Raw genomic sequence first — 21,702 nt, forward strand, 5'->3', positions numbered from 1 at the left:
TAGCACAGTTTTGTCAGCGAATTTTCGTGCAAGAACATTGAATAATAGAAATAGCCCGACAAGTTTTCCAAAGAGATCCTACAAACGCTCGTGGACAGCATCTAATTCAAGGTGGTTATTATAGTAAGTTATTCGTTCAAATAATCGGAGTTAGAAGTTGTTGTCTTTACTTAGAGGGGGAGTTACGAGTAAGACAGCTGGGTTATGATTTGATATTTGATCAAGTCATTGGTTTAAGAGCTCAAAAATCTGCCAGCTAGCATTGCTTGGAGCTATAAGCTCTCTTTGTTTGGGAGTTGATAAACAAAGGCTTATGAATGGAATCTAAACGGCTGTACTTGAGCAGGAATCACGAGGACTGGAGTATAAACAATCTAAACAGCTAACCACTATTGGTTGCGAGTGAAAGGCTTATTGTTGGCACGTTCTTAGCTGTTCATCTCCCATCTCCATGCATGCATGTGGTTGCTTAGTGGTCAGTACTTGCTGGCTCCTGATTGGCCAACCTAATTGAGGAGGCGCAAGCAGTGTAGATCACTACTAGTGGGATCTGAATGCAACCTATAACACGTAAAATGCTTGTTAGTAATGATGGCCCAATGGAAGTGACGAGCATTGCTCCAAAAAAAATAATTAATTGGTTTGTCTAAGTTTATGTTATGGTATGTGTTCTGAAGATATGGAAGAAAATAATATCAGGGGGATGGTGTCTGGTTTAAAAGCTAATCAAAGTGAGTGAAAGGATCATAAAGTATAGGACTTGTATTACGGGGTTTTAGAGTTTTGTCTCCCGGGCAGTCATCAAATTTCGTGAAGGTTGGTGGTGGGGGGGACATGTGGGGATGGGAGTCCGAACTCCCGAGTGGGAGGGTACGGTGAGAGCAGCAGCGCACGCTCGTTGGTGCTTGCCGGGTTGTCTCTTTGCTCGACAAGGCCATGGGGTGTTGGACGAATCTTGCTCCATCTCCCACGCCTCTCCACTCCCACTTGCTATAAAACGCCATGCTTATCCTTCGTCCAACAAAGGCAGTTAGAAATAGAAGTAAGAGAGGTTATTCCATCACCTCATCAAGTGCAGAAAGAATGAAGCTGGGCAGCCAAAGGAAGGTGTCGCAAAGAGGAGGTGGTGGTGGGCTTGGAAGAGCTCTTAGAGAGCAGAAGGCCAGGCTTTATATCATCCGCCGATGTGTGGTGATGCTCCTCTGCTGGCATGACTGATTCTAGGGAAGAGCAGAGGAATTTTGGTTAATTAGTCTTTTTGTTGTACATATATCGATTAGAAGACTAGGTTTTTTTTTTTTTTTTCTTTAGTTTTTTTTTTTTTTTTTTTGCTTTTTGGGGAACTCGACTCCAGATCGGTCCTTTAGACGGCCTTTTTTTTTTTTTTCCTTTGCCTTCAGGCAGGCGAAGATGGATCAATTTGATATTTTTGGCATCAAATACCTTGTACATTAAAATGGATTCTGAAATGGATTTATTCTGCTCTTATATTCAAGTATGTAGCATTGGACTCTCTATCTCTCTCTGCGCCCGCGCCTGTCTTGCTATATTTTCCTTTCATTCTACACTTATACCCATCCAGCATGGAAGTTGGCAGTCGGATGTATGTTCTGGGGAACCCCATCATCTGTATTGCATCAGTCTTGGAGGGCTACCGCATTAAGCTAGTAATGGAGTGGTGTGGGATAAAATAGTCAGTGACATCGGGAGAGACTAGTCACTAGCCTTCTCTTTCTTTTTCTTTTTTTCTTTTCTTTTTTTTTTTTTCAAATATTGGATACTAAGAGACTATCATTTGGCAAGTAGAATCCACATTACCAATTATGAATGCCAATGATTCCCTATATGAGATGTATCTGACTGAAAGGAATGTTTTACAAACAACTATCGTTGCACAAAATATTGATATTTTTCATTTATATGAATAATGCAGATTTGTAGTTCATTATTAGATCAAGGTGATATATCTTATACTTTGATTAAGGATGAACAATCAAGATTTTTTTCACGGTACATAGAGGTCTAATCTTATGATTTGTTTAGACACTTGACACTCTATCCTTGAAGTGATAGGTTGCACATTGCAATGAAACAAGGTATAGGGGCTGCCAAAATTACTACCACAAATCTTATAAGTCATCACGAAAAGTTTAAGTGGTGGATTACTGGCAAAAAGTTTATCACTTAAACACCATCATTAAAAGTTTCAGCTATGTTTTAATTAGTCATTGCTAGGATAAGCTACAGCTACAATCATAACAAACGTTATTCTTATTGTGAAGATATGTCGTGTTGTGGTGAGTACATTTTTTGTTTGATTAAGTGATATTGTGCATGCATACACGATCCACTAAACTCACAACCATAAAAAGCATTATTCTATTTGATCTTTAGGAAAAAATAAGGGTTCCCATACTATATGTTAATAACTTACTCATGGTGCTTTTCATTGTCCCTTATGTTAATAATGAACTGAAACATGTAGATAAAAGGGTGAATATTGAAGCATGTGAAGCGAGGTGCTCTGCATACTGATATCATATTGCTTAGACTACCATAGGTCATTGCTTCCGAGTAAGGTGTGAACTCTAGGCATTTCTTCATTATATTTGACAATAAGACATTGCTTGTTTGCTTGGTTGTTGAATTGTTTCTTATTTTGTCCTATTCGATTACTCTCGCTTTTGCTTGTGCAAGCTTAAACCATGATTTTGTGATGTTTGCCTCCTTGCCAAGATGTTTAACTTCTTATCAGCTTACATCAATTTTATTAGTTTGAGGAATATGGTGCTTTGATACATGTAAATATGATACTTGTCCAAATGGGTTGTGTTTGGAGTCCTTTAATGGAGTTGAAGCTTTTTCTGAGTTCTTTTCGGCGTATAAAAGACAAGGATATTAAAACCAGGTTCCATTGTGTTGTTGCTTGCAGCAATAAACTATGAAACCTGTAATTGCTTACTCAGGATATAACTAAGGTGTAAGCTAGCTAGTAAGCCATGCTTCACTGCAGCTCGAAAATGTTTTAGTATTTTAAGTAACATGATTTATTAGAAGCCAGTCAAGAAAGTATAAATTATGAAATCATGCTTCCCTGCAATTAATTTCACTACTTCTTACACCTGATTCCAACTTGAAGTCTCTTTGCTTCGGCTTTCACTTTCTCCTCATGCTGGGATCATGCTCAGACCTCGTCGGCGTGACTTTAGAGTTTGTTTTTATGAGACATTTTATTTGAGAACTTGCTCAAGAAATCATTATTTCTATCAACAGTAAGCATTGTATTGATGTTAGATAAGATTGTTCTTTGCAGCCATTTGGATGGACACATGAATCTGATGGTCCTGCAATCCTTTGCTCTTGTCTACTGTTTTAGTCATAAGCCATATTATGACTAACAATTTTAATGTGTAGGAAAAGTCCAGTCAACAATCCAACAAAAAATTATGATGTCATCCTTTCAATCATTCAATTGGAGCAGTTTTTATAGAGTAGAAAAAAATCCACGCTTTAGACTTTGGATGGACATGTAAACGGAGACAAAGAACTCTGCTATCAAATTCAGTTTATTGAAATCTATAAGTCTAAGCAGGAGTAAGAAAAGATAATACTTCAAAATTATTCAAGCAAATCATTTCGGTTTTACATGGTCTTGTTGCATGATCTGGTGTAATAGAATCGTAGTCTAATTAAATAGATCTCCGATCAACATAAGTTTGTTGATCATAAAGCCATTTACGTCTCATGCAGGATTTTTATTATTTTAAAATTTAAAACCAATAAAATCAACTATAAATCTATATGTAGAAAGAGATTGATATATTATATATATGAATCACCTATTAGAATTTACACATGGTAGTTCCTGGAGCGCAGTTGCTCAGCAACATTGGAAAACTTCTCATTGAGCCCATTTCTCACTCTCTAACTGAATTCTCACCAAGCTTAAGAAAAGGCTTCAACTATTCTATTGAATCCCAAATGCTTCACAGGTGTTCCTTTCTTTCTTTCTTTGGTTTTTGGTGAATTCACATATATGAGATGTTTATTCTTATTAAAGATAAGGCCTAGTTTGTCATGGTGTTGGAAGGAAGTAGGTAAGGAGAAAGTACTAGATCTCTATATATACCCCAGGGCCAAGATAGCGAAAATTTTTCTCACCTGAGAAGTTAGTACCATTATAATCACATCATGCAGATATTATTTTCTATGGACCCTGACTTCTTATGTGATCTTGTTGTAGGGGGACATTTGCATGCCCTTTTGGCATCTTGTTGCTCTACGATTGGGACCATGGTTGGGTTTTCTAGGAGGAAAATACTAAGATTTGTGAATGAGAGTTGAAGGCAGGATGAGAGCATTACCATGCATCTTTCTCATAGTTACTTATCAGAGAAACAATTATTATTACAGTTTGGCATTTCTATCAATTAGACTTTATCTTGTTCGGTCTTACTTACAATATTAAACCGTCACATTGAACTGTCTACTAACATTTTAACATGCTGGTCATCTCATTCTGAAAAGTTAGTTACATCTAAACTAGCTATGCTGAATAATTGAAGCTTGTTTCTTTGTGATTTTCTTCTTCTTTTCTTCAAATATGCATAGGCAATACTGATTTATTCATCTAATATTCATATGCAGCTGTGCCACACATGATGCTGTCAACCCACTGCTCAAAATATTGGCAGACAAGAAGGCTTAGATTTGAAATATGGACTCTATATCTAATTCAAGGTTAAATCACACAGATTGGATTGAATTCTTTGTTATGCTAGAATTGTTCCTAATTGTTTGCAGATCCATATAATAATTTAATTACAAGTGTAATAGAGTATACTTTTATGTATTTATGTATTATTATTCATTTGAACAAAAGTATTGTATGGATATCCAACATATTAAGTGCTACCATGATGATATCCATTATACTAAAACTGCTCCTAATTGCTTACAGGTCTATATAACGATTCAATTACAAAGGTAATAGAGTATATTATTATGTGTTTATGTATTGTTATTCATTTGAGTCAAGGTTTTACGTTCTAGCGAGATAGGGGGTATTTCGGCCGTCTCATTTTGTTTCTATGAGAAAATGAGATCAGAATAGGGTCGGAACTTCGAAACTCATCTACATAGAGAGAGAAGAAAAGAGAGAAAAGGAAGAAAAGAAAGATAAAGAAAAGAAAAAAAGTAAAAGGAAAAAAGAAGAAAAAAATGAAACAAAGGAAAAGAAAAGAAACAGGAAAGAAGGAAGAAGAAAAAAGAAAGAAAGAAAGAGATAAATAAAGAAAAAAAAAGAAAAGAAGGAAGGAAGATAGAAGAAAAAAAAGAAAGAAAAAAATTAGGAAAGAAAAATAAAAGATATCTACTGGATTGCATGATCGAAATTGCTATCGAGCTGGGATGGGACAGCGGTTCCATTCCATGAAAAAATCGGAACATCTCTATCCTACGAGATTTAAAATTTTAATTTGAGTAAAAATATTATTTGAATATCCTACATATTATGTGCTACTACGATCATATCCTTTTAAGAATAATAACAATTTGAACTCAAAGATTTAATATAAAAAAAATATTTATTTAGGATCCTCTTTACATTCTCCTCCTTGCAAAAATTTCAATTTTACAACTTCTGCCTCACTCTTTTCTCGTTTCTTTTCTTTTCTAGCAATCAAGCACAAAATGAGCGCATCCAAACAGACCTTTAATAGTTCAAAAGATTAAATATTACAAATTTAAAAAAAATAAAATGAATCATAATTTTGAAATTTACATTGTTCATTTTTCTGTATTTCTTGCTGTTCAAATATAAGAATGTAACATTTGCGGCGACAAACGGTCGAGTTGGCGAGGCGTGGCTGCTTGGCCTCCTTGGAAACGTCCAACGCAACTGGCAATTGGTGTGGCAGCGGTTCCCACTTCCGCATCAGCTATTCAGTTCCACCCATCCACCGCTACTCTGATCTTCCAACGACGTCCGCTAATTTTTCTCCAGAAGCGATATTGTGGTAATCCCGAAACAGAGGAAGAAAAGAGAAGGAAGCGCGAAGAGGGACAGAGCGAGGGACGATAAGAAGAGACACGGCGAGCATGACGATCGTTGAAGCCGCCGCCGCGTCGTGGCCTCCTGGGCTGGGCTTCGGCCGCACCGGCGAAGTAAGCCTCTGCTCGTGGCACGGGTTCCGGTCGGGGCTCCGGAGGCGACTCGTCTCCTTTAACGGGCAGCGGACTGCCGAGCGTCTCCTCCTCTCGCCGCCGTTCCCATCTCCATCAATCTCCCCACGGCCGCATCGGCTCCTATTTTTGGCCCACGCTGCGGAATCCACGCAAGCTTCCTCCGCCACCACCGTCTCCTCCTCCTCCTCCGGCAAGACCATCGTTCCTGACAATGAGTTCTCCCTAGCCAAGGTCTCTTTCCCTTCCTCTCCCTAAACCACTATACTGTAATATTTTGCTTTTACTTCTTTCGATCTTTCAGAATCCAATATAACTTTGCAATCCATCCATAATAATTTGTGGATTTAGTTCCATACCCTGTACCCTTAGAAGAAGAGTGGCTTTTCTATCATTTTGAGGGCATTGGATCTTTGAAGTTCGAATCTTTAAATATGCTTCAACTGATAGCTTGCTTGGATTGCTGATAAGGTAGTACAACTTACCTATGCTTGTCCTGTAAGAATAAGGGAAAGTGGAATTCTCCTAAAACTAGACTCAAATCCTATTAGCAAGACTAATACTGAAGGAATCCACCCTAATCCTAGTTCTTATCGAGTTATGTATGGTGAAGATCATTTTCTTACATTTACGTGCCACATTTTTTTTGTCGAAAATCATTCATTATTTTGTTTTAATTTCTGTTCTCTTCTAAACCGAACATAATTAGTATTTGGCAATTTTAGGAGTTAAGCTGCTTCTAGGTAAAGATGTAGAAGAAGATGCAATGTCGATTGTTATCACCCTGAATGCTTTATCTTGGTTGAAACTCATAGTTCCTTTTACATCACATTAAATTTTTTCAAATTCCTGTGTATCTTTGGTGGGTTTACCCAGTCTGTTCTTACAGGAAACTTTATGCTTGTGTTGCAGGTCTCATTTGGTGTCATTGGTGTAGCAGTTGGAGGCACACTTCTCTCGTAACTAGATTTGCATGATGAAAAACTTAGATGATCTGCACGTCATTCTGATTTTCATAACTCAATCATATCTTATTTTTCAGATATGGTTTTGGAGCATATTTCAGTTTTCTCCCTGGATCCGAGTGGTCTGCTTTAATGCTAACATACGGATTTCCTCTTGGAATTATTGGCATGGCTTTGAAGGTAATTCCTTACTTGCATGAGCTTGGTATTTTATGACCACAAGAACTTTCACAGCTTATTGATCTGAGAAACCTTTTTCTATTATGTACATATATGGTAAAAGGTATACTATTAAAGACCATGTGAGGATGAAATGAATTGAAAGCTATGTGCCTTTTTACAATGTTCAATGAATAACAAGGAAAATATTTTCAAAAATCTAGTATTTGGTTTTAAACAAATCACAATCATGTCTGATTATAGGATTGCTGGTTTTTTGATCACTGTCTAGGGAAATGAAATTGTTGAGGTGGAAAGAAATTATTTTTCTGGTGCAGTATAATTCCTATTGATTTTCATGTAGCTGGCTCAAAAGTTTCTTGTTTCCAGTGGTGTTTCATTGAATCTTGCCAATGAAATTACAAAAATGAAGGGACCTTTTAGTGGTTCAAATACAAATAACAGGGACTTCCATGTTGGCCAGTTCTCACACTGCATTTTGAGGCTTTTAAAATGGTCATGGGAGGATGATCTTGGGATTTGATACTGTGAAAGTTAATGTAAAGCAAATGCTATCTTGTGAGGGTATAATGCCAACAACTACAAAAAAAAGACAGACATCATGATCATGATGAGACACCAAAGGTTGCAATCTGGATTCATTTATGAACTTTATCCATACCATCCATGTGCAAGTTTAACAGTTAATAAATAGATATATGGACATGATACTAAAGTTCTGTAATATGTGTGCAACAAAATGAGCTCCTAATATAACTATTTTTAACAGCTACAGCATAAAGTTTGACAACCCTAGTTAGAATTTTCATTGAAGGCTTGAAGCTATCTAATTTCAATTTGTAGTTGGCAGAGGTGTGGTTAATCTGATGTTATAAATATGCTTGTTACCCATTCTAGATTTCTGGGTTATGATTATTTTCAAAGAGGGTGAACTACTTTATTATTTTCAAAGAAATCTAGCTGTGGATATGCTTAAGGATCAGTAAATCTGGGATTTGAAATTACTGTATTCTTGTATGATAACATGGAGTTTTACCCTATGGAGAATATGCAGCCTTATTTGTCTCCTTGACTATACTAAGGTTGTTCAGGAAGCTTTTATGATTATGTACTTTATTGATGAATTCAAGTCATAAGATTTTAGCTCTTTCAGGAAAACATGCATTTGATCGTGATTATTACTAAGAATGAAAAACCATAAATGTTTCCAGTTAATACTCTTGCAGTGAATGCCATAACCTGCTTTAGATGTTAAATTCATCTTTAAGTAATTTATGTTCTCACTTATGACATTCGCTTTTTTTTTTTTTTTGGCTCATAGCCTTGTTAAACTGGATCCTTGTGTTACTAAATGATGTCTTGTCATTATTGTTATCACCACTTGGAGTATGTACTGATGTCATGTTCTTTGAGAAATCTCCATAAATAAGTTTCAGATGAGGGACTGATTTCCAGTGCTGATGTTATACATACAATTCACCTGGAGCCTTGGATATCCTTTAGATCCTTGTCCTCATTGCATTATCTGGTTCATCTTCTACTTGGCTCTACCACTTGGTAATGGGTGATTAGATGAGTATGATGATTGTCAGTCATGAATGAGTAACCTGATACTTTGGATAGACAAGCATCCAAAGTCATGATATTTTGATGGTAAAAGTGTTTGTAAAAAATTATGGACAATAAGCTTGCTGGTTGTAATGCCCAGCTGATGCTGTTAGATAACTGTAAGACATGGTTGTGAACTTAAATGGAAAAATTAGTTTTAATGGTGCTGGAGGCTCGAGCTAAGCTTCATTAATGTTTGATGGCAAACTGCTTCCTCGTGTAGATGGAAGACTGCATTTGTAATGACACCACAGAGTAGCATTAAATATGGGTTTTTTATTTAATGATATATCGGGGACAGGAACATCTTTGTGAAGAAGAAACTGAAAGACTGACTAAAGGGCAGATATAAGAGTACTTGAGGAGGACTGATCATAATAGAGCGGGTCAAAGCAGCATTCCTCTCTGAGTGGCTCCCTTTATGACCATAGACATCTCTTTATGTTTGTCTGTGTGCACCAATATTTTGTCTCACTTTATCATGCCCAAATGATGCAAGACAAAATATAGTTCTGGATATGTATGGTGACATTTAATGAAGATGTCATATAGATAGCTAGTGCTATATATATATATATATATTTTTGCGTGCTTTGTTTTGGCTGCTTTAAGTGAGCAATATGGCGTTGAATGTGTCTTGCTGCAATTTTTTCTTAGCTCAAAATGATTCTATGCAGAAATCTTCATTAGATTGTCCTTGTACGTATTTTGCAACAATTGTTTTTGCTGAAGGGTTTTCCCCATCATTCATGCCGTTTTAGTTTGAGCTTGATATTAAATATCAACTAGTTTGAAAATGAACAGGACAATCATTGTATCAAGAACCTTAGTGGAAAATTGCAAAAATATAAAATAAATTAATATTATTGTCCATAATTTTCTCAAGATTGTTGACAGTTGCTGTTTGTAAAAGTGGAATTTGTCTTGTTATTTTAATTTCCCTTCACATATGCTATGTGCAGTATGCAGAACTAAAACCAGTGCCATGCATAACCTACTCTGATGCAGAAGTTTTAAGGGAAACATGTGCAACTCCTATTCTTAAACAGGTGAGTTCTAAAGCTAAGCACCCCCTCTCTTTTTTCCTTTTTCTTTTTCTTTTTTTTTTTGGAACTGATTGTCATTGTAAATATTCTTTTTAATAGGTTTCTAGTTAAACTGTTCAATATGGCATAATTGTTTTTGGGAAGCAATTATATATGTTACTTTTCCTAAATAGGAACTGAATATAGCATAGCTGTATTAGAGCTGAAACATTAAGAAGCATATTTCACTTCCCAGAGTTGAAAAGTTATATGAAGGCTTCTAGTGTGAAAACAATTCACCATCTATATGATGTTCCTAAGATTTGCTGAACCAGTATTGAGGGTTATACTGGCCAGCTATTGGTTTGGTATGACATTGGTACATATTGTATCAACTCGAGGTGTATCGGGACCAGGGGGTGGTGGAGGGAGAGGGGGAAGTGGGAGGAGGAGAGGGAGAGAGGGGGGGGAGGAACTGAGGGAGACAAGCATACATTCGACCTCTGATTTGCGAGTCTATGAATCATTGTCATTGTTGGTGGCCATGGCAATGGCATGGTAAAAGATAAGAAGGAGAGGTGCTTGTCATTGTCGTCGTCATCATTGTTGTCATGGCAGCAATGGAACCCTAACCCTAGCAAGGGAATCATAAGAGAGGAGTCATGCAATGAGGATCAGGAGTTCGAGAATGAGGGGAGAGGGTTATATATCATATGATCCATGTTCAATTCCAGAATCAAGCAGAACCATATGGTTCGGACCGGCTTTGACCTGTGACTGAATCGGGTAGTGGAACCATCCCGGTTCAGGACAATTGGCAGACCTTGCTAGCTCCCTTTGTTTCTCATTATTTTGGCGAATGCAGACATCAGAGTCAAAATCTGACATCTAATGTGAACTGGACATGTCATAAAAAGGTTTCTGCAATGATTATTTCTACTGCATATTTGGCACATGCAGTGCAAGTGAGAGAAACATGTAGCATATGGCACATGCAACATAAGTGAGACAAGCATATACTAGATGGAAGTTTGACACGTGTACGGCATGTCCAACACAAGTGAGAGAATCATATACTGGATGGAATTTCAACACATCTATTGCGCATAGGAGATGTGCAGATGGCTTTAATCCTGTCCGTTTAGAGATTTTTATTATGCACCTTGATAAATATATTCCCATGAATCGTGCACCTCCTATTTCTTGGGCTAAAATTTAACTAAGGTGGGTGTTTTTTAGATATGGGGAAAAAGCCAAAACCTTACCTTCTCTCATTGGGACTCTAAAAAATAATAACAAAATGTGCATGGTAGCTACAGTCAGGAAAAATGGAAGAGTAATGCCATGCTATGCTGCTTGTTATTTGTCTGATGTGGCAAATGGGGGACTGTTCCATTTCACACCCAAGGCCCCTTTTGGTGTATGGAACAGATGTATGTTATATATGCTGGAACAAAAAGAGGCCAGCTATAAAGGCCTTTCCCTTTTAATATGGAGATAGAGATATGTAGACAAAATGAGAAGTTGAAATTAATCATCAGTTTTTTTGTTTTGTACTATTTAGTTTTCTACCAACTTTTTTTGGATTTGTTAGTATTTCTTTGAATAGAAGTTTTACCTAGAAACCTGGTGTGGTTCCATGTATTCTTGAGTGTTGGTCATTGCAGCCTCCAAAAATCTAGGCATGGGTAGACAGAATATATATAAAATATATAGTATATTTTATACATTACATGCATAAACACATGCATTTTGGTTTTAATTTAAATAGCTATGAGTTTGCAAGTTGTTTAATTTATATGGCAGACTTATTTAAGGTTATGTAAGATATATGAGATAGTTAAGTTCATAATTAATCATGATTGATATTTAAAATATAAACACATTTGGCTTAAAGTTTCAGAAAATTGATTTTATAATTAAAAACATGAGGATAATTTGCTTAAAGTGCCCACAAAACCTTCATGACACTTTACTTAAGGGTGTCCAATACTTAAAACTAAGAGTTGCTTCTATGACATTCCAAGAAAAGTATGAAGTATTGGACACTTCTTGCTAACATCAATAGGACACTTCAAAGTGAAGTATCCAACATGCCATGTTCAAGTGTTTAAAAGTATCGACACTTTCAGATAGCTTGAAAATGAAAAATCAGGTAACATAGTTTAATGATAACAAGTTTTCTTGCACTTGCTCTACCTTCCGTCGTTAGCCTTATATTTGCTGTCATTAATTGGGCTCTCGGATATTGATTATCCTTCTTTACTTGTTATATTTCATGCTTCTCTACATGTGCAAAACAAGGACTGCTGTACGGGAATCGGAACTAGATCTGATGTTAGCCGGCCGTTGGTATGATTTAGTACGGGTTGGTACCAATCTGTGCCGGGCTGAACCAATAGGGTAGAGAAGGGGAGAGGGAAAAGAAAGAGAGGAAGAGAGAGAGAGAGGGTGAGAGAAGGAGAGGGAGAGGAAGAGAGGGCCTCCGACGACTGTCAGAGGCCATTCGAGCTTTTGCCAAGCTTGATATGAGTGGAGGGAGCAAAAAAGAGAGAGGAGAGACCTTATTGGATTACTGGAGGCCTCTAGATGGATGGCGACTCTGCCACGAGTTCTTTGATGGCTGGAGAGCCAACGCCGAAGGAGCTGAGGCTGAAGAAGGGCCTCTGCTTTCCTCTAGTTTGAAACAGGGGTTCGTCTCTATTTTATAATTTTTTTTGTTATTTATCGGGCGAAGTCGGCAACGCAATTGTCGACTTCATCGTATTTTTTTTTTATAATTTTGGTTGAAGTCGGTAAATGGTGAAGTCGGCCGCAGGAGGCTCTCTTTTCCTTTCCCTCTCCTTCTCTCCCTTCCCCCTCTCTCTCTTCCTCTTTTATTCTCCCTCCCTCCGAGATGGCCGCTATGCTATTTTGCACACCGGAACCAGATTGGTATCCCACCGGTACGGTTTGGCACGGCCTGAATCATCCAATTCGGGATGGTTCGGCGAATGACCGCAAACCACTTATGTGAGTAATTATTCAGTAGTAAAACATTTAGTTCCACTAAGGAATCAAATTATAATTGTCTATTTTCTGATCTAAAAACATACTATTAGCCATTTAGTTTAATTAAGAAATATGATATTAGTTAAATTCTTTCCTTTTCAATAGTTTTCTTTTGTCTTTGAGCTGATGTAGGAAGAAAAACTAAGGTTCTTTTTGCATAAGCTGCTCAAGCAGATTTTGATCACCACTTTGAATTGGAATCCTGGGAAGCCAACTAAGGATATATTATCTAGTGTTTATTGTCCATTGTTAGTTATGAAACAGCATTTCCCAAGATTGATAACACCATCCATTGTAATGTAGGACCTTGAACATTGTTCTTCAAGTGTTTGGTGTTTCTTTGTCATTTTTACTGAAAATCCAAGCATTGTTGAAGTGAAAAAGCAATATTGTGAAAGTCTCAAATAGTTGTCTCATAAGTTGTAACATTGTAGAATTGTTTGGTGAATTTGATAGTAGGAATGGCCTTGCCAGCCATTTGCGGAGGTCATGTTTAGTCTTGAATATTATTGTTACCACGATATCCCCCATGGTAGGGATCACCACAATCACCCCCGTGGCAGGGTTGCCACATTATATCCCGGTGGCTAGGTATCACCATGAGCACCTCCGATCTTTACATAATCAAGTCCGGACTCATACATAGTAGGACTAAAAGTCAAGTGGTGTATATATATATATATATATAATTTAAACATTTCTTTTCCTTTTATCTTTTGTGATACCATTTTGAAACATACAATCAGTCAGGCAATATTCTAAAATCTTACATGCCTCATCTAATTATAGCAGGTATCATTACCCAATTCGATCCACAGAATTCAAGTCCAAGATCAATTATTCATATTTATACGAATTCATGCATAATTAAAGCTGCATTAATCACAACAATTTATATCATTCAAAAAGATGAGATAATTTCCATTTAAGTCTGATTGATTAATATAAAAATGTAAATGTTATTTACCTTGCAACACCCACAAATAGGTTATCCTCTACTTTACTTGGCTCTGCCGAACCTAACAATCCCAAAACACGTATGTATTTGAAATCAATGTCATACTATTGCTTTATGATAACCTATAAAATTCCTTAAAAAATCTAAAATCTCAGTTTCTAGCTAATTGCCCTTTCCTGCACATCAGTCCCATTCCATGTTTTGTTTACCTTAACTAATAACATCTAAAAATTCCAAAATTTTGCAGATTGATTGAGCAAAAAGTTGACAACCTCCAATTAAATTTTCAGATCGAAATACCTAGCCATTAGGTAGTTAAAATCCCAGATTACCATAGGGCAGAATCTGTTTGCCCCAAGATTAACTTAAATTCTTTCATAATATTCCTATCCCATCTTCTAAGATTTCAAAAACTATGCCATCTATTACCTTAACCTATTCAAGGTCAGAAGTAAGAACTAAGGAATTAAATTCAAAGGAGTTGAGGAGGGAGAAGGCAAGAGATGACGGTGATAGGCATGAAGGGACAAAAAGAGAAAGAAGAAAAATAAGAATAAGAAGAACAAGGGAAGAAGAAGAAAAGAGAGTAGGAGGTGGCTGGTTTGGTGCTGGTGGGAGAAACAGGGTGATGCTCTGTTTTCCCCACAGAGCGTGCCCCCAAAACATTGCGGTTTCTTTCTTTCTTTCTTTTTTCTTCATCACACAAGAGAGGAGGTGCTGGTTCCTCTTGTACTTTTCGCAAAGGAAAGGAAGTTGTGTGGCCTTGCGTACTTACCCCTTTCTATGTGAGGGCACCGCTTTAAGGCGGCCATCACAAAATCTACCATTGTCGAATCTATTTTATTAATCCTATGCCCCAATCATTACCTTTGCCATCACAATGAACAAGAGATCTAACACTATCGCTGATTACTTTCTCACATACTATTTGAATAAAAAAAAAAAAAGAATAGTACTTGGCCCACAAAAAAAAAGAATAAAAAGCATGAGTAAGAGAATAGTGTTAGAATATGTCAACAACAGTTTTGAGTTACACTTGGCCCACAAAAAGAATAGTCAACTTGTATAGTTTGTTCTTGGATTTTTTTTTTTTAATAAAATATAGCCTGGAAAATTATACATGACATAACTTTTTCTTCCCTGAATTATATTCTTGTTATTGAAATCTTTATTCAAGTTGACCCAAGAACTTTCTAGGTAAGGAATGATGTTACACGATATCGCTATGGTGATGAGCAACATTTGGATGAGGCCCTAAAACGAATCTTCCAATATGGCCAGGTAGCTTCCACAACTGATTTTGATGCTTTTTATTTAATTTGGATTGTAAACTTTCAATTGCAAAGACACTATGTATAATTTTCCTGCCCATTGGAATTGACATGGTGCTGATGCATGATTAGTATAAAAAAATAAAATGGTGGCTGAATTGACTATTATCATCATAAATATAACAAACAAAGCATATTTTACTTGATTATGAACTATAGAAAAAGGAATTTGTTTTAATTCTATATTTCCATGATATGTTATATACCAAAACATAATAATTACCTCATTCAATTTTTCATTTAATCTGGTCCAGTTATTAAAGCTGTCATATGTTTTACCTTCTTTTGTGTTTGAAAGATAGGAGGAGCATGCTTTTCCCAAAGGTCAAAAAGTCATGCTATTGTTTTACTCTATTCATACTGCAAAAAGGGGCTGTAAAAAGTGTAAACTTCTACCGAGTTCACTATGTATTACTTTCGAGAATAATGATGTTGTTAAATTTCATAAATCATGTTATTGTTTTGAGTCCTGTTGATTTGCTTTTTATAATATACACTTTGTCTTCCTTACCAGGCATGAAGCTGACATTAATTATAGGATCCAAATGCAATTATTTATAGCAATGCATATGCTCTGTGGGCCATTTGCATCTTGCTTTCCTCTTATTTCTTCATTGGACAGTTCAGATTGACTCACCTTTCTTTCTAGATGAAGTGGAAGAGGCTATCTTACATCAAGATCTTGATTTGTTTTTTTGCCTCAAATGAGATGCTTAGTCATTTATTCTTGGCAACTAATAGCAACATCATATATGGTAAATACATTATGGTTATCTTGGTTTAATTGCTATGCAAAATTGTACTAGCTAAATGGAGGATTGACAAAAATGAATTTTTCTAGCACACAAGTCACAACTAACTGATAAGAACTAGAAATTTATATATGATTGATCTCTTTTTGCTTTGGGTGGCTCTTTCCTAGCCTCCCTTACTATCAAGAAAAAAAAAAGCAAGAAGATTTCCTTTAACCGCATGCAGTGATATATTGATATTGCTGGCTGTGTTTTATTTGCATATCTTGGTAATACAATGTCTCCATTTGACTATTAGGGTGGTGGGATCCCGCGGCGTAATGCACCTACCTTACAAATGATTCGTGAAGAAGTATGTTCTTTCTATCTCTTTAGAACAAAAATAATTATAGAATTTTGAGTTATGGTTTCTTTTAAAATTTAATCATCTTAAAAAATGGACTGCTTATTCTAGGAAATTTACTTGTACACATCTGATCATAATATTTCACAATTATAATCATCAATGTTTATTTCATGAGAAACCTTATATATGTACGTATGTACATATGTATACACATAAAGCTTGTTGGGTATACGATGAGGGCATGTCAGAAGTTTTCCAACTAATTTCATTATGACAATGGGGAGGGAGCATGGCAATAGTGCTGGTAACTATTTAAATTATTTTGCTGAAAGCCTTGTAGTTCTCGTTGAAACTTTAGGAGAAAAACTGAAGAAAATTCAAAATTGAAATGATTTGAGACAATTCAATGTTGAAGATTAAAAGCATGTTAGTTTTTTAATTCATGCAGAGACTTGCAAGAGAAGCAAAGTGGACAAATTATTGCAATTATTCAAAGAATAATGGCATCATATAAGATCACTAATCTTTAACTCAAGTATCTCACATGAAGAAGTCATTTAAAATTAGTTAATAATTCATAAAATTCATGAATTTGTGTAGTTCTAATAGCTAATCTGTTTACATGGGAATTGACCAAAGATATAATCATGGATAACTCAAGAATCTTTTAAAATTTGAGGGTGCATCCAAAACTAACAGCATTGGTTAGTGCTAGATTTTAAGCAAGGTTTTTAACCTATAAAATTTAATAACCTGGCATCTAATGAAATTTCAACAGAACAACTGCATCAGTTTTAAGCATATTTAGTCCATCAACTTTAATAAGTAGATCAGATGCAGTATTAAGGCTGCTTCAAAGGTGATGATTTTGCCAGGAAATCAAACATTACTTTCTAATATACCATCATATTCCTATATTTTTTTTAGATTTTAATCTCCTGTTCTTGATTCTTAGAGACTGTCACAATTTTAGGGACGCTGTTGTGCTCAAACCAAACTTTCAAGTTTGAGGATCTTAAACCAGGCTTCAGGTTCTGGTCTCTACCAATCTGTTTTGGCCGGCATGTACCTTTTTGGGCCAATCATGGCAGTCATGCAGTGTTCAGCAGAGAAAAAACCTATTAATTCTATTATTAGATATTTTTAATTATTGAAAAGTTATTAAATAACTTTTAATTATTTTAATTGTGGCATGATGGAGCACTTGAAACCTTGGTATTAAATCACCTATTAATTTTTTTTTTTCATTTTTTAAAATTTTAGTAAAAGCACAACATGTCACATGCTGTGCTGGCTGCGGACAGGCATGCTCACGGGCACCACTACTTGGAGCAATGGTTCAAACTTATACTTATGTATTTTCTTGGTTCCAATTTCTCTGGTTGATCATATTCTGATATTTATAAAATCTGTTTTTTAATTTTATCGCAACTTTGCAAGAATATCTGTGATAAGAACGTAGTTAGGGTAGCTATCTTCTGTTGCTTATAATGTTTTAAATTGGCAGTCATACTCCTGCAGTGGCTTACCAATGTTTTCTTTTTTTTCAGGTAACTGATGACGGAAAATACTGTCTAGTCCTTGTATTTGAAGCCAAAGCTTTGCAGTTGTCTGATTTTGAACAGAGACAGGTGGAAAGTGTTTTCTTTGATCACTCACTGAAACTTCAGTTCTACCAAAGCTTTGAGAAACAAGAAAACTCCTAATGTTACTGCACAAACCACTGACCTGAAAGATTGGTCATTCTATTTCAAGTAGATTTCAAGTTCAACTAACTTTAAGCAATTTACTAATGTAATGTAACTGTGTACCAACTGATATACATTTTGATGGTGTATTTCAGGCAAAATTCCAATCATTTTTTGGTCCAGGAATCACTTCAGAAATTGGTGAATTTCTCATGTTTTGCTCTTTGCAAATCTTCTCCATACATTACTTAAATCTAAGGCAGACTCGCAAATTTTCCTAATTTGTTCCCTGATTGATGTTATATTGTTTGGATGCAGGAAAAGGAGAGAATGATCTTTATGAAGTCCGTCTTATTTCTGAGACAACTTCACAACCAAGCTCACAGATGTAGAGTTCTCTATAACAGCTTGTACAGAACCATGCCACTATTTTTGTTTTCATTTTATTCTTCAGTTTTTGCTTATTCTGTGGACTCTCTGTTAATTGTCAGTTTACTACTTTATGGTGCCAAATTTCAGCGAGGCTTTAGCAGAGTCTGCACATTGATTTCCTTTCCACTTATTTTATTTTATTTTTCTTTTTTCTTGTTTGTCATAGAATCCTTTTAAAGCAGAGATCTATTATGTACATGATCATCAAACACCAACGGCAAGGAATCTAAATTTATGCATATTTGATGCCAAACTGCTTATTGCTTCGATAAAGACATTAAGCCTTCTGAAACTAGGCAGTTATGTAGCAAGGTCTTGGCTCCCCATCCAACCTTTAATTATAGGTGATCTTTGGTAGGGATGATCCTCATTTCTATCTGGTTGTACATTACTTCAGGAAATGTTAGCTTTTATTACATGTAATAACATGATTAGCGTTTGGTTGAGAGGACAGAGGACGGAGAGGGATGGTGGAAAAAGATGTTTTCAAATGACAAAACTTCTGCATTTTTTATCTCACCTTTACCCTTGAATTAAACTATGATCACTTTGCATGAGGTTGCCCTCTTTCCATTTCATGTTATCAACATGAGTCATTTCCATCCATGTAGTTGGAGAAAATATGTATACTTTCTACAACAATTTTTTTTTTTTTTAGGTGGATGAAAACTTTATCAAGAGGAGCCAAGCAAAAGATAGATGCTGCATGGATTTGAAAACTTAGGGTGCATCCATGGGTCAGTTTTTTTTTCTCTAGAAGATGGTGTGGGATTGTTTGCCACCTAGAGGGGTGTTGAGGGATTGGGGGATGGATATACCCTTGCCGTGCCTCTAATGTGAGGATGTGGTCAAGATGGTTACACGTGTTATTCTGATGCTCGAGGGCTTTGCAAGTCTGGCATCTCTTTGGTGCTTCTCCGATGTTTACTCGTGAGCAAGCACCGACCCAGGTCTTCTTTCGGACTTTGTAGTTGAGCTCTCGTATGGATTCCTCCAAGTTATGAGGTATCAGAGTAGTTTATATTATTTATTGGATCTGGCTAGCTAGGAGTAGCCAAATTTTTGACAACTCGTAGCTTGTCAGATTTGTGTTGGAGAGGGCTTTATGTGGCTAAGATTACTAGTTCCCTCCCCCTTCAATGAAGAGATATTGACAGCTTGGATATTTGGGACTCTCTTTCTATTCTTTAAGTGCTTCGATGAGTCTTTATTACTTGAGAGTCTTCACCCCTGAGTTTTCTCATAATTAGCTTTGACGGCAATGTCATTGGTGGTACCGACAGTATGGGATTTATCATTCAGGCCTCAAATGCAGTCTTGTTGCGGCAGGAGGTAGTTGCTTTTTCGATTCCTCAATGTCTGCTGCTGAGTTGAGGGTGGCCTAAACAGACATCGTCTATGCACAGCAGATCCTGAGAGCGGATCAACTGATCATTGAGGAAGACTCGACTGTGATGATAGGATTGATTTGGAGCTGGGTAGACTCAACTCATTGTCATGCCTCCTCAGTTAGATACTTAGAGAATCCTAATGGGGAGCATCTTGGTGGTAGTTTAGGCATATCTACTGAGAGGCAAGTAGCACGGCGGAATGGGTCGCATCCTTCGTCGTCGGCACTCCATCGATGTACTATAGTGATGCATTGAGTGTTTTATTTATTTTAAAATATTTTATTTTCTGATTTTATTGGATATACTCACTCTTATTTGGTATGATTATCTATATTCATGCAAAAAAAAAAAAAGCATGCTGCATGCCATGCATTCATTTATTCATTCATCATCATCTCCTTTTGTGAGGGTGGTTGACATGTTACATAAATGCAACACTCGGGACAGTCATAGGAAAGCTTGTGCAGTTTGGTGGGAAATCAAAACATCCCAAATGCCGATTTGGCCAGACGACAGAACATGCAAATTCAAGCTGACAGGGCCTTAGAGTAGTTTGGCAAGGCTTACAAGAACCTGAAGGAGTTGGCCCAGGCTTCTGTGGGAGAGGTCTGGACCCTTTTTGTTTTAGCTGTTATCCTAGGACCGGAGGATCTAATTTAGATATGTCGTATTAGCACTAAAGACCTTACCAACTCCGACCACTTGGCAGTGTCGGACGACACTCCACTTTAACGCGACCAAATCCTTGAAATCTGGAATAAACTGTGTGAGAGTCAACCAATACCCAGAGAAAGCTGGGCTGCAACAAGCCGACAACCAGGGAAACGCCTTCCCGTACTCTTCTCAGCCCAGCATCACAAACAGAACATGGGCGAATGTTCATAGCAAATGGCAGCATCTTAGCCGCTGAGTTAGACAACATACTGCCGTGAAATGTTTTTGCTTCGCTGGCGTAGAAGCCGGAAACATGGTGATTTTTTGGATTGCTTGTATGCTGTTTAACCTGCAGGTAAGTGGAGTTTTGATTTCAGCATGCAGCCAGGCATCCTGGCAATGTGGATGTACAAGAAGAAGTGTGATCTAAGGTCTCAGATTCGACTGAGCATTTGCTCTGAGGGAAAAAAAGAAACTAGTAACTAGTTGATGAAAAAGCAAAAGGAATTCTCCGTAGGGGTCTTTCCACACTAATACTATGGATCCGTTTGATTGGGGTATATTAAATTATGAGATAATCTAATGATCTTTGAGAATCATTTATTTGAAAAAATAATCGGAGAAGATTACTTAATACAAAATTATTTTGAAAAATAATATTGAAAGAGATTACAATGTTTGATTGGAGATAATCTTATACAATATTATTACTAGATTTATAAATATACGTATCAATATAATATAATTTTAATATCAAGATAGTACTGTCATCTCTAATTGAGTTTTATATAATGATTATAATTACGTAGCTCTTTGCATAATACCATTTGTATTTTTAATTTTTTTCATAAAATCTCTTTATTGAATAAATTTGGGAAGATATTAAAACAAATTCAATAACTACATGTATACTCTATTTTCTGAATTTATCTTTTTCGATATTTTTATTGTCATCAATGTCTTATTCTATATCCACGATCTATTAGAGATATTTTTGTCAAGTATGAATTACTACCACTCGAGAATTTATTAAATACCAATCCCTAATAATATTTGTTATATTTTTTCTCTCCAGAAAATAAATATGAGATCCATCAATTTTTTACCATCTCTCTCTTCTATTTTTCATATATGATAA

General features: G+C 36.3%; 2 protein-coding genes across 4 annotated transcripts; both read left to right on the forward strand.

The window, feature by feature from the left end:
* The first annotated feature begins 955 nt into the window (after positions 1–955).
* On the forward strand, positions 956–1,498 carry LOC140858686 (small polypeptide DEVIL 4-like). The gene has a single exon (XM_073259996.1). The coding sequence runs from the start codon at positions 1,003–1,005 to the stop codon at positions 1,216–1,218; it is 216 nt and encodes a 71-aa protein (XP_073116097.1). The 5' UTR covers positions 956–1,002; the 3' UTR covers positions 1,219–1,498.
* A 4,469-nt stretch (positions 1,499–5,967) lies between these two features.
* Positions 5,968–18,645, forward strand: LOC140858503 (uncharacterized). Of its 3 annotated transcripts, none has more exons than XR_012142065.1 (9): positions 5,969–6,417; positions 7,096–7,142; positions 7,226–7,328; positions 9,899–9,985; positions 15,168–15,251; positions 16,352–16,405; positions 17,950–18,153; positions 18,243–18,288; positions 18,406–18,645. XR_012142065.1 is itself a non-coding variant. In XM_073259283.1 (9 exons), the coding sequence occupies exons 1-9, from the start codon at positions 6,100–6,102 to the stop codon at positions 18,477–18,479; spliced, it is 894 nt and encodes a 297-aa protein (XP_073115384.1). In that variant the 5' UTR covers positions 5,980–6,099; the 3' UTR covers positions 18,480–18,645. The 3 variants fall into 3 exon arrangements, 2 of the variants coding, with proteins under 2 accessions (XP_073115385.1, XP_073115384.1); XM_073259283.1 differs by having other exon boundaries at positions 5,980–6,417; positions 17,950–18,030; XM_073259284.1 differs by lacking the exon at positions 18,406–18,645 and having other exon boundaries at positions 5,968–6,417; positions 18,243–18,289.
* The last annotated feature ends 3,057 nt before the right edge of the window (positions 18,646–21,702 follow it).

Source organism: Elaeis guineensis, chromosome 6 (assembly GCF_000442705.2).
Source record: "Elaeis guineensis isolate ETL-2024a chromosome 6, EG11, whole genome shotgun sequence".
Taxonomy (NCBI): domain Eukaryota; kingdom Viridiplantae; phylum Streptophyta; class Magnoliopsida; order Arecales; family Arecaceae; genus Elaeis; species Elaeis guineensis.